At 37.5% G+C, this 14,652-nt stretch overlaps 1 protein-coding gene across 3 annotated transcripts in view; it reads right to left on the bottom strand.

Annotated features, from left to right (window-relative positions):
• GALNT1 (polypeptide N-acetylgalactosaminyltransferase 1) overlaps positions 1–14,652 on the bottom strand; it is an 87,146-nt gene that overhangs the window by 22,794 nt on the left and 49,700 nt on the right. For all 3 annotated transcript variants that reach the window (XM_030012075.2, XM_030012073.2, XM_041123064.1), the window contains one exon: positions 3,436–3,602. In XM_030012075.2, the coding sequence (XP_029867935.1) occupies positions 3,436–3,602 (167 nt within the window). The remainder of the gene's footprint in view (positions 1–3,435; positions 3,603–14,652) is intronic.

Here is a 14,652-nt window from a genome sequence, read left to right as displayed (position 1 = left end):
TAGTTTCATTTAAGTCTTTCTGCTGGATATTCCTTTCAAACTTTTTCTGTATCAAAAGGGTGCATAATTTTATCTAGGACTATGGACAGTTTAAAGAGCATCTTCTGTGGCAGTAGCAGAACTAAGAAAGCCAAAAGAGCAAATACATTCAGTTCAAGTCAAGTAAGTAAGTTGAAAAATACCTTGCCAATTCTATTACTGAGTCCCATTTATATGAATATAAATGAAAAATTAAATTTCAAACTTTTTTTTATTAAACTACAATAAACCACAGATTTATCACATACAAGCATGCAAACAGTTTTAAGAAATGTGAATCTTTTATAAGACATTATTGGCTAGAATTTAGTTTTGGTTACATTGCTTTGATCTGTATCTGTATAACTACTCCTGTTAGTGTATTCTATCCTGATGCAATCTGCCTACCACACTTGGCCATTCAGTGCTGACCTAGTTTTAAGTACTGACTAATCCTGATTTCTTCTGGTAACTTTTTTTGTTTTAAAAGTTACCAAAGATCAATACTTAAAAACTAAACATCAATTCTGATCAGTAACTTGAGAACAATGTTACAGACACATCTTGTTTCTCCAAAGCTCTCCTTTTCAGTGTAAATAAGTGCATGATATTATGCAAATTCATTCTTCTAAGAGCATGACAGTAGCAGGTACAAAGTGTGCTTCAGGCAGACTGAATGCTTACTTTATTCCAATTAAATTGACTCTGATGCTAGAATTCAAAATACACTACTCAGGCTGAACTTTTTCTTTTTCTGGAAAAGTCTGCTGTTTTAGTTCAACACAAACAGAATGCTTAAGTAGCATATGCTAAACCCTTCAAATTTTCAGGGATCATACCCTTCCATTTTGTTTAATGTAAAAGCATGCTTGCTGGAACCATAACAAGTTTTTGGAAAACAAAAGCAAAAAACAACTTTCAGTAATTGTTGAAAATAACTACAAACAGAAGATGCCTGAGTGATCTGAAATGAAGATCACAGATTTCAAAACTAAATATTGGAACAGGTTCAATAACAACACCAAAAAAAGTCTGAAATGCTGTATCTTTCAGCCTGGAATTAAGTTCCTTTGCTTTTATTACCCAACTCAAACCCAGGAACAGAAAAGTTATCTAGAGAAAACCACATGCTTTTTTAACTGGACTATAGTTCTACTTCATAATGAGGACATGGCTATTGCTATGTTAAAATTAATTTTTTTCTAAAACAGAAATTGAAGAGGCAAAACATAGGAAATATTATGTCTACATTATTTTAATATTAGCTTGCTCTTTATTTCTAGATCATATTGAAAGCTGACCTGTCACAATTAATCACTAGCACTGATTTGAATTAGTGCCAAGGACTGTTTTGACAAATGAAACGGAGCACACTTGCGATAAACTTTGTTTTCCTAGCAAGAGTCTGTGCACAAAAGCTAACCAGCCAAAACAAACATACTACCTCTGTTCCATTAAGGAAGCATATACCTGGACAATAACTTAGTATCAAAATCCAAATATAAACATCCGTGATAAAAAAAGGATTGTTCCCTGGGAACAACTCCAAGAGAGGTGAGCGGTTTCACACGCACTAGAACCAAAGAAATGTGGAATTTTTTAGAAAGGTTGAAAAACTGCAAGAAATTTAGGGGTGTAATTATAAATTCCCCACAAGTCAAAACAGTGAAAATTTGATCTTTTGCCTTTCTAAAAGCAAAAACTAATCCCATCTCTCTCATCTAATCTGGAATACATTTATGTGGTAGCCTTGCCCTTTGCATGGGCACTCCTCCGCTGCTGCCAGAGCGTAATTGTATTTAAGATCTCTGTCCCTTCTTCCAAATTGCACCAAAATTGGCTGAAGCAGCTGAAGTTAACATCAGGTAAGAAAGCAAAAGCAAGTGAGGGTGCCCGAGAGAGGAATGGAACACAGACTGATACAAGTGCAAACACAACCTGAGTGCATGAGCTATGCTTCCTTAGGAAAACGGGTTGGTCAGAGCTCAGTTAGCTGATATGATCTTTCTTTAGCCTACTCAGCTACTCCACAACCAGCTGTACTCTAGACCTGCATAGTTCAGAATAAGTCAGTTAATATGCTAAGGCATCATACACACATGCAATCTGAAGAAAAAAAACCTCATTATACTTTCTACCATGTTAGACATGAAGTTCAAAAATCCACTCCTAAAGGTCTTCAGCTACAAAAACTCCTGTTAAACATTGTAATCCACACACCATAATGCTACTTAGACCATATGATCTGAAATCCAGTGTCCCTCTTCATACATAGATCTTGTTTGGACAGATCTTGTTGTCTGCACAACAGTCAGCCGTCTTACTCTGGAGTTGGAATTACCATAAACAGGAGAATATGGATTTTGCATCACTTGAATCAGAAGCATCAGGCAGAGATGTCAGCATGCTGGGTGTAAAACCCTTCCATAACTAAAGCATGGGAATTCCTGCTGATACAGATTAACAGCCTACAATGGGTGGCTGCCAAGACTTTTTTCTAGTGGCCTATTTCTAGTGGCTATTAGTCCTACTGGAAAACTTTCAATGTTGAAATACAGGAAAAAAAAGTGTGATTCGGTGTAAAAATATAGAAATATTTTACATTAAAAAAAACATAATAACCTGTCATCTCCATTTACAAACACAAGAAAAATAACCCCAAATATCCCTCAAGTTATACTTTATAACCCGTATCACTGAGGAAAATCAAGCAAAGAACAAGCCAAATATCAACTATTAACCAAAATGAAGTATCAAGTATTGTCTAGAATATTATTTTTATTTCTACTATATTGTAATTTACAAAAAATAAGAAAAGAGTAAAATCTAAATAAAGTTATTTTATTTTAAGAAAAAATCAGTCTCAAGTTTTGTCTATTAATTTCATTACACATGGAAAGTTTCATTCTGTAGCATGGAGTTTTCATCTGGACCACTAGTTATTAATAAGTGGAATCTCTTACAACATAGAAACTGACTTTCAACTTCCTATGAACTGAATAATCAAAATTAATCCCTCTGAACACCAAGCTTGATGGCAATAGTGATAGTGAATTTGGATGTGTGTGAGGAACACAGTTGCCTTTGCTATTATTCACAAGGTGATTCAAGTATTAAATGCTTTCAAACTTTAGGAATGTGTTAAAATCCTAAACACAAAACATGAAAGCTGTAACTGGATAAACCCACTAGCAAACACGAACTCTACACGGTCAACAGAAAAATAAACAGACAGATAAACTTACACTAGTTTTGAGCAGAGAATGACCTACCTGTATTTCCAAATGGGCATTGCTTACTCTGCCCTCCCCTGCCCCAGCTACTGTGTCTTGCTGAGGAGAGCTAAGACCGACTTTCTACGGTCTCAATTTTTGAAGCAAAAAGAGCAGCAAGCTAAGGCATTGATGTTATCATTACCTCTTTCACTGGCATCATCGACGAGGACGATTTCTTCCAGCATGTGTCGTGGTGACCGGTTTATCACGCTATGAACAGTTCGTAGAAGTGTGCTCCAAGCCTCATTGTGAAAAACAATGACAACGCTTGTCGTGGGAAGGTTGTCTACATACACCTTCGTTTTACACCTATAAACAAAAATAAGGCATATATTTGTAAAGGTCAAGGCTTCAGTTAGAACTGCAATTTTGAGGTTTATTTCTGAGTATCAATACTAACATTCATGATATATCAATTGTATGCAAAGAATGACAAAGGAGCAAACGGTGCACAGATTTGTATTTTTAACTAAAAACCACCCTGACTTTTATGTATACCTCTGTGTATTCCATCCTACCACTAAGAAAGGAGAACCTCAATTCAATAACCAATTCTAGAAATGAAAGCGACATCCATACAGCTAACACACAGAGATGGCAACAGATTATTTTATTTCCACTACCACTGTTTTGTGAAGAGTGGCATGTCCAGATACACTAATCCAAGCCTCTAAGTTAGCCTTGCACTCCCTCAGAGGGCAAGGGGGAAACCCTAATACTGTAACGGGGGCAGAGAGGGAATGGAAAGACACACGCAAGATAAGAAATGGTAAACTTAAACTAGGAAGCAATTGCAAGAAAAAGTACATAATGAACAAAACCAGATGATAACTAAAAGAGGTAAAGAATTCTGGCACAGCTGATGTTTGGAAAAAGCCAAGACTACATGCATGCTACCTATAATACCGGTGAGTTAAGTATATTTCATAATTTAATGTCTTTATATTACACAGAGAGGGGGGTTTTTTTCTCCTCATTGTATACGTGTTTGGTTCATCAAGTTAAAAGAGAATTATATTCACATTACAAAAGTTTCCGTGGAAGACCATAGGTTTAGCTCTCCTAACAGCGCATAGAGGACATTTATACAAAATATGACATACACACCAAGTAACCCCACACGCAGCAAATATTTTACACTCCGCAATACTATTTTAAAACAAGTGATATTTCCAGTATCTCCTAGAAAAATCAATACACTGTACATAAAGTACTCTCAACAATTCTGAAAATACAATTCTGCTCTAAAAAATAACCATGCAAATTTAAGTGTTCTCTGCACAGATCTGTTCCTCCTGCACATTCAAAATGACACACAAAAACTTACATAAGATTTGACAGTACTAAATCCTTTAAGAATCAAAAGGTAAAGATATGTGCAGACCTCAAGCACAAGGAAAACATTGAAGCGGAAAAAGAAATATATTCAATGGAGCTTCATTCCAACAAAAAAGCTTTTATTAGATCCCTAATTATTGAGTCGATTCACTGTAATGTAACCTGATCTAAATGCTATTAAAATACATTAACAAGTATTCGTGACTATCAATCACCTTAACAGCAGTGCTGTCTGAGGGCTTCAGACATACATAGTGCATATCCTTTACCTTAAACGTATAAAAACAATACTGAAAGAACAGCCTGCCAATACAAGATCATGGTGTCAGCATCTAATCCCACGTAACCAGTGATACCAGGTACGTCAGCCAAAACTGGGTTCCCAACATGAATGTTTTATCTGCTGGATAATTTGGTTAGCCAGAGCTCTTCTAAGTGAGAGCAGCTCTCATTGCACGTAGGCATTTCAGCTCTGAGGCGGTGACAAAAGCCCAGTGTGCGCAGAGATCCCAGAAAAGATCAGTAAGTCCAGGTACAATTCAAGAAATATCTGGCAGAGCTTCTGTGGAATTGTGTTTCATTTGAGAATTGCAGCGGTAGGATCAGACACTATCTGTCTTCAATATTATACTTACTTACTTACGCAATTATGGCCAAATTTAATTGTTCACCACACTGAAGTGAACTTCATAGGGAAAGCAGCCATATATCCCTACGTTTTCCCATTTAATTCATGTGGAAAAAAAAAAAAACTTGCAAAGCATGCCAACTGATAAAGTTATTTCTGTGATAACACTTGAAAAATAGCTTTTCACAAAAATGCTGTGAATTTCAGATGAAAAATTCAATCATCAGCCAAATAATTTTTCCCCTGTGTTTGTCACTTGTTCAGCCTATTTTGCTACTTTAAAACCAAATTCTTGATGTTTTATTCCTGCTGCTGCACTGCACCCTAGACCAGAAAATAATTGTCTGATTGTAGACCTTCAGCTACAGTACTAATACAAATCCAGCAATTGTTCCTCTACTTTTTGGCAGAATATTTGTAAAAAAGTTGAGAGAAGCCCGTTAGCAGTTTTCTGTGAAAAGCAGTAACAACATGTCATTCACCAGGAATATCTTGCTGGGGTGGCCACAGGATCTACTATTGTAATATGAAAGCTCTCATCTCCAGCCTTGCCTTTCTTTATGGTTTTGCAGAAGATTTTATTTTACTGAGCTCAAATTAATGAATTGTTACAATAAAAGCCAGCCAAGTGATCAGGGACCACCATGTTTATAAATCATTACGCTGTCTGAAGTATAAATGTATCAAAACATTTAAGATCTGTCTTTGAAGAGGAACTCTTTAGCACTAAGAGGAAGGCTTACAGGAATTTTTCGGGACAACCTTACCCCCTGCAAAGCATTCCCACTGTCCTGTTCTGCAAAAGGTGAACATCCTCCTTTCCATAACGAGACTTGCCTATTCTCACCCCCAGAGATCAACCCTTTCTGGGACAGCAATTTAAGAGCAACCCTACCCTGGCTTGTTTACCAATACGTAAAAGGCTGCCATGTGAAACTCAAGGGTGTTTCATAACAGAACTGGCTTGGAATTTTTGCATGCTACTCTTAATAAAGTGTTTGGTGTGAAGTTATTCTGGGAAGATTCGTTGATGCAAGCAGGATAAAGGAAAGAATTAACAGTACGACATCTGATTTTTAATACTGCTTTCACTTGCCTTTCTATATATGCCTTTTAGCTATATTTGTACAAATTTTTGTGAATATATACAAATAACCCCCCCGTTTTTAATTTTGAAAACACTGACATACACTCCTTCCCCCCAGGAACATATTGCCGCAGAACATAAGACAAATAAAATAGAACAGTTGACGCCTGTGATTAGAGCATCAGCCTTCTATGTAAACCTCATGTTTTATCCTTATTAACAAACATTTAAATTAATAGCCCTTTTTGTCTTTCATTTGAAAACAAATTACGCCAGAAAGGGATTACTATAGAATTTAAAATAAAGCATTAGTTTCAACCAACAGTTATGCAACATCAGTAGCAGAATATAACCATGAGGGCTATGACACATAGGGTATGAATTAAGGACAATTTGAATTTTAATTAACTACTAATACATTATGTTCCTTTTGTTGGATCATGCCTCAAACAGTTTTAAAATTGAGTGCATAATATTAGGAAGGCATACCATCTCCAGTAATTTAATGAAGTCTCCAAACGGCAGCTGAGAATGGCTACTTCACATGGAATGCATCATCCTTTCCTTAATCTATGGCATTCACCATGCAAACTCTCGGCTAATGTGACTCCTTATATTATTTAGATTGTGGAAACTCCCCCAAAATGTCAGACATTTTAAATGCAAGCAGAGACTTACTGCCCTATTACCTAAAGACACAGAAAAAGAATAGGCCAGATTGTTAAAATATGATCAAGACAAAAAGCCTGATTAGTCTACATTTCTTGATGTACACATTCCAATGCTCAAAACAGTAATGTTCTTTATTTCATAGCAAGTCCCCGTCTCATGCACTGAATGCTGCATTAGCCTTGTACTCTTCCCTAATATTTGATTTCTTGCTTTCATGTAATTAGGAAATAAAATGGAAAATTAATTACAAAATAAAATTAAAGTTATCCATGATCTTTAAAGCCCCATCAAAATCAGATTTGAGAAAAAAAAACCCTAAGTTTACAAGTTATACTTTTAAAAGTTGCTTCACAAAGGAGCCACAGGACTATAAAGACATGACTCTGCTCCAACCTTTGTAAGATGCTCATACACATTCTTCACAGAATTTCACCTTTTTGCAATTTTGCATCATATATTCAGAATACTTTGGCCCAGTTCCTTATAACTACATGGTTACTCCTAGGTGCATATCTCCTCAAGAGCACAAGGCAGTGTAACAGGTCCAAATCCTTCATAACTTGAATTTAAGTTTAATGGACCAAATGCAAAGGAAGGACGACAGATCCTAACATATGTGTATAGATAGCATCACTAGATATGAATAGAGACAGCAAAACAAATACAAGTTGTTGTTCCTAACACCCTGTGGCCTGATTTCAAAGTTTTAAATCCATTACAGAAGTTTTTAAAACGGAAGGCCAAAAGCAACTATGAGTTGTGTTACGCTTCTCCATTATCGTGACTTTTTGTGAAGGTGTTAATTGAATCTTATATAGATGCTCTGTACATTTTAGATAGGGAGATGTTCAGAAAAAAAAAATGTCAAAGAGAATTTTATTCAGTGGATTATGTATAGCCACTTGAAAACTACCTGATTCTACTTCAAATGCACCTAAAGAGCCTATGAATAAAGTGCTTTCCTACTTTCTCTTTCAGCCCAGCGTACAAATAATCCACAGGAGACATTACAAAAATAACCAGAGGAGACATCAAGTAAGGCAATTCCGTCCAAATAAAATTAAGCCATTAAGTCTCAGAGTTTAATTGCTGCTTCAGCACAGTCTTGCACGGAAAGAAGACAACTCTTCAATTTGCGCTTCCTATACCACCACAACCACATGCTCTCCAGCTCTCCTCCACATCTGCCAGACCTGGAAGCCTCTTCTCTCACGCCAGCGAACAAATGAGAAAAACCATACTTCACCACTTCAGGGACAGAAGAAATCTACCCGGCAATCTTACAAGATCCTTCATTTGAATTCCTCAGAAGGTGAAGTTCTTCTGATACCTATCTGCTCTGCTCAGTGCCCGACTCCGAGATCAGTAAAGCTTACCCACTCTAGCCATCGGCACCCGAGTTCCTGGCGTCTCTGCGTCTTGGGACACCACCCGTCGTGATGCTAATGCCACCTCATTCAGTTCACCCTTGGGACTTTCACAAACACTTTAAATATTACCTTACAAAAATGCAGCTGTGCAGCCATCTCATTACAGATTAGCACTTGGCATTTTATCAATACTATGAAATTGTATTCATGGATCAATTTACTTAGAAATTATTCCTAAAACCCAAGATTGACTGCTACATGTATAATATTGTCATGTCTTGAAAGACAAATATTTACAATGTTAACAAGTGATCTGTTTGCATACCCTTCAAAGTCATGCTAAATCATTTCTGAAAGTAATGTAATAAAATGGGATTTAATATCCTGATAGCTCTTAAATACTTTTCTTTCACAGACTGAAGAATCACACCCCCCAAAAAAGCTACAAACAGGGTAGAGATCTTGTAGGAAATCAATTATACACTACCGTAACGTTTATGCAGTAAAGAAAACCTCATTCACTGAGGCAAAACATGGAAAAAAAAATTCAGGTCATTTTCTAGAAAGATGATGTCATAATTAGATTCTGCATTAGAAATAAATGCTAAATTTCTAAATACTACAGGGCAGATCTCTACCCCTTCTGATGGTGGCAACAGGTTATTCTCCACAGAGGAGCAATGAGAGGGCAAGTAACATAGGAACTTTTTTTTTTTTTAAATATGGAATTTTCAAAAGGAGGCCACTCATGCTTACCTAATCACAACAATCAGTAGACTCAGACACTACCTGAGCCATGATTTGCTACACCTGACACCAATTTTACTCCCAGATTCCACCAGCCTTTCACAGGAACAAGGCATGACCAATAATTTCCAGTGGCTCAAAAACATTTAACAGCAAAAAACCACGTATGCCATCCTTGTTTTCTAGCCCAGTGCACACAGCCCAGCACACGCTGATAAAGGACAGAGATGGAACACAAGCAAAAGTGTCTCCTGTGCACTAAGCAGCTCCGTTGGGAAATCCCAGTGGAGCTCAGACCCGAGCTCATATGTGCAGTATGATAATGCGGTGCCAATGCATTTTTGAAAGCTGTACTAACAACAGATTGGGGCAGGGAGGGAAACATATTTAGTCATCTTACAAATTCAGTACAATCTTTTATCTTGCATACTACAAACAACAGTTATAAATAAAAGCTGCAGTTATAAATAAGCTGCATCCCAGAACTTAAATTGGACAAAGGAATAATCCAAGTCTTGCTGAAAATCAGGTCAGAGCTGAAGTTTTGAGGAAATGTTACACAGCACAGCCCCTGTAATAAATCTGTTTAATGTTACTGATGCAGTACAAACAGCATACTCTTCGGTATTAAAATATATTGGAGTCTCTGGGAAGTAAGCATCAGTATCCTTAGACTTGAAAATATACATTTATTTTCTATTGAGATTACCAAATTTAATGCCAGATCAATAGAGAGGAAAATCAGAAAATCTGAACTCCTCTCATGAAACCTCCGGCTTTAATTACTGATATCTGATGAATATTGCTGCAGTGCCATAAAATGTCAGTACTCCATTGTTTACCTGTCCATTTGCCATAAGTTATAGCCTGCAATAAAGTTAACGTAAGAAAGCTGAGGCACAGCCATGCCCAACGCAAAAACTTCTCTCTACTTAAATCACGGATGAAAACACTTTCAAAATAACACTCTTGAGAGTCACCCTGAAGCTGCAGAGACTGACCTACATTTCCATCAGAGAATAACGCCCTGTAGCAGGGGTGGCAGAGAAAGTGTCAAAACACTCCAGCAAGAACCACCAACACTCAAGTCAAGTGGTGTGTTTCTGGTAAACACGGACTTAAGTCTTTCCTGGATATGAGTAACAGCCTCATGACATCATTATGAATAAGGGTGTTAATAAATCTGCTTCTGACATATATTTTAAGAATACCCCAAGCCCTCAAATTGAAGACAACCGAGCTGGATAAAGATCTAATTTTCACACAGAAACAACACAGCTAAAAGGGCTAAAAGCAAGACTTCTGAGAAAGATGGAATCACTGACTATCGTAACATGCCAAACCACTTTTCACTACACAGGCTTTGCATACAACCACAGTTTTAACTTGTGGCCGCGCAGAGAGAAAGCTCTGCAGATAAGGTCGCAACAGAACTTCACGCTACCCCTGAAGCTGCTGCTTCCAATGAAATCTGAACAATTCAATTTAGAAAGAGGTCTTCATTTCTATAATTCATATCACAACTCCAATTAATCCTTCTGAACAGGTGACCTGAATGCAGGCAAATCCCTTATTCTTATTTAAACATTTCCATCCAGCCTGCTTAATGTCTGCCTTCAACAGTATTATGTAATTTACCTGACATCAAGAGTATGAAATTTTCCTTTCTTCTGATCTCAAAGATTTGGATATAAGAAAGGTCGCATTATCTCATGAGTCAAGTAGAAATCTTCTTTAGACCCTGGAAACAAAATCCAAAATGGTCCTTAAAACCATTGTGGTTACAGAATTCAAGCAGAATTTCACAAAAATAATTAGGTGCAATTGACAATTTTCCTTATCCTGAAAGTGATCACAGGAAAGCATCTCTTGACAGAAGCAAAACCAATTCTGTCCTCAAAGACTGAAATTGAACCTTAAGTTCTCTAGCCAAATTATTTTCCATACTTGACCTATCAATTTGAATAACGTTCAGGATATGGCTGCTCATCCAAAATGCAAGACACTCATAACTAAGAATGAGATTGCCAAGTGTTTGTGTGTGTGTACAGACACACACATGTATATATCTTTGCATACATACATCTCCTTCTCTCTCAAAAAACAGTTTACAGGAAGGAAGCTTATTTTTGAAATGACTTTTTCCCCTCTAAACTTTCTCTAGGAAAAAGACTTACAGGTAATTTCTTCCACCTAACTCATTAAGTCAACATGAACAAGAACATTTCCAAATGTTGATTCTACAGTGGGCCAGTAACAAGCTATATGCACCACAAAAGCCAGATGAAAAAACATTCCTTGCTTGAAAGAATTGTGAAGTCTTTAATACCTCACAGGCTTTCAGACTTCCAGCATGACACTGCTGAAGGTTACATTGCTGGTCATCAGATCAGCAGATTTCCTTTACAGATGCCAGGATAATTAACAGCCTGGATTTCTAGCTTGTAGCAAAACGTTGAATAAACTTCTGTAGTCTTCCCCCACCTGTGTTGACAACTTTGCTCTTTTTTTATTATCTTTTACATCACTATGACCTGACCTAAACGAATACCAAAAGTTCACAAGGCATATCACAATTTATGGAGCTATTTAAATCCCCATGACCTCATGGGGATTTCAATACACACTTTCTGCAAGAAAGTTCCCCCCCCCCGCCCCATTCCACCTAATCTGGTGCAACTGTGGGCTGCTGCCAAAAGCAGTAATTCCACTTTTCACCATTACAGTTTTGTCCCATCCCCTTCTTTGCGCCAGATCTGGTAATCATACAGCTGCTGGGTATGTTGCTTCAGTTTGCTGATTCAACAAAATATACTTTTTTCCCCTTTTTGTTGTGCAATCCTCCACCCAGTCAGTCAGTGAATGCCAAGGCCACACAATCATCAGATCAGTATCAACAGAAGCAGTGAGAAGATTTCTTTTGGTTGCAGTCCATATTTACACCAGATTATATGTAGTATAAAACTATCCCCTTAGGTCTTCTCCTGAATTAAAATACTTAAAAAGAAAAAGGAGAACACACCTTCACAAACATCACATGGAAGTAAATACTTCAAGTGCTGCCATTTAAAAAAACACGTAAAATGGAACGCAAATGTGTGACAAGAGCATGCTCTTGCCTGTATGCCTTTACTAGTTTCACCATGAATAGGTTTACTTAAACTATTTTCCTCACACAGAGATTGTGTAAATTTTAGGAATGTGTCACGTTATGATTCAACTGTAGTATCTTGCAGTATACAGCAAATCCATTTGTTTTGAGAAGTTAAAAATCCAAATTGCAGTGTATTCTCACATGTATGTTTCAGGCTTAAAATCAACAATACATTTTTAAAGCACACATATGAGAACCAGATTACAGTCCCATAACTGAAAAGCATTATATTGTATCATATAATTAACAGTACCTAAATCTAAAGCCTAAATCGAAACATGGTTCTTTCGAAGCAAAGAAATGACAGAATTAGTCACATGAAGGACTTAGAAAGGAGCGCAGCATAATTGCTATAAACTCCATAACATTCACGTAAATTAGATGCAGAAGAATGGCTTTTAACCCCAGAAAAAAAATTGTCTACTTCCTCCCTATTGTGAAAGTAAGCTTAGCAGCAGGAACTGAGCAGGGTAGCTTGATTCAGCAAAGAAGCCTTAAATAACTTAAACTGACCACATTACTGCACTAGTTGAATATTAAGGTCTTAGTTAGAGAACTGCATCTTATTTTTCTATTAAGTGGCTGAAGTCATAGTTCGTATGAATTTAGACCCAGTTCACTCAAATATGTAGGGCCATCTGGCTAAAAACTCTGATTATGCCCTAACACTATCTATACCACTCAAACCCCAACATACCTACTTCCTGAATACAGACAGTTTGCAAAAAGGACAGTTAAAAGATCCCAAATGTTATGCAGAACTAACTGAGGTATAATAAGACGTCCGATACCCTTAATTCTGGCAAAATTATACCAACTAAGAAACAAAATGACACGACAGATCTTTTATGCCAAGTTCTACAGAACCTGCAGCCTTGGAGAAAGGGTTGCTGAAGTATCCCAAAGCTATCCACACTCCTCCCTGCTGCAGGTCTCCTTGGGGAAGCCCATCACCTTTCCAAGAAATCTCAACCTGCAAAATATAACACCCTTCTAGTGCTGCATCATAAGCTCCAGCGGGGACCAGAGCTTACGTGAACAACATATTTCTGTCCCAGCTATGCCTCTGTTGTTTCCAGCCTTGACCACTTGTGCCTGGAAAAGAAGAGCGTTTTAAGATGCTCTTTTCTAGTGTAAAAAAAGTCAGAATTGGGTTTAAACTCCCACACCAGGGACCCAAATGCCTCCTTAAATGTTTTATATATTCCACAAATTATTAAGTAATGACTACAGGCTGGAAAGCTCAGCCTTAGAACACAGTACTCATTCTTCAGTTTACAAAGCAGCTTCCAAAGTCACCTCAAACAGCATTGAGAGCAAAACCAAGTCATACGATACATACAAATTTCATGCATTTAACCACACCACTTTCCAGCCTGAATACCGGTCTAAGACACATAGGCACAGCTGAACACCTATTTTAGTCACTGACACCTATTTTATTCCCTGCCTCCCTCAACTTCAGTAAAATGAAGGCAAGACTCTAGTGTTCCTAATCACCCATCTTTTACTCTTTGCTGTCATGTCAAGCCCACAGCTGCGTATTTTCCTGGCAACTGTGAATCAACTCCCACTTTGATGACTGATTCACAGACCAGAATAAGACGTGCTTACAAGAATCATTCTATTAACAACTTAAAACCAATCTGCTGTCCCCAGCTGCTTGTTCCCCCGCAAAAACAACCCTCTAGAGGTTGCGGCACTGTCAGTTACATGAGTTAGTTACACTAACATGCCCCAGTCCAGATTCGGGGAAGTATCCAGGCTAAAAAAATTACTTTTGGTTTAGTTTTTTCTGTTAAGCAAATCATTGAGTTGGGATAACGAAGAGTAAGTAGAATAACGTTCCCGATTACAGACACAAAATGACTAGCAATTTCAGGCATATGTCAGTGATTTTAAAGGCAGCTCTGTGCCTCAGTAACTTTGTAATTTTATTTTGTAAATAATAAAAATAAATATAAACCTGTTAATACGACCGGGGCAGAGCTCAGCAGAACACAAATTTCAACTTCTGTAGGTGTCTCTTACTGAGGAGCTCCCTGAGCTGGAGAAGTGCCTAGAAGTTATTAAAAGAGCTCACATTTTTTTTCTTCTAGTAAGGAAACAGAATTTCTTGGCCAAAACATAAAGATGATGCCACACGACGAGTGGGTCATCTATAGCGATGAACAGACGAGCACAAGGAGGCAGACATGCAAGACAGAACATGTAACCCACGAAGGTACTCGCTGCCTCGAGGACCGAGCAGGTACACAAACGTGCTTGCCTTCACACAGGTGACGAGGTTTTGGCAGAACCAAAAATTAATACGAAGGATAACGTAGACTACTTTGAAAGCTGCTCTCCAGCTAACAGGTTAT

The sequence above is a fragment of the Aquila chrysaetos genome, chromosome 4, assembly GCF_900496995.4.
Source record: "Aquila chrysaetos chrysaetos chromosome 4, bAquChr1.4, whole genome shotgun sequence".
Classification (NCBI taxonomy): Eukaryota; Metazoa; Chordata; class Aves; order Accipitriformes; family Accipitridae; genus Aquila; species Aquila chrysaetos.
This window is presented reverse-complemented; position numbering and strand designations above follow the sequence as displayed.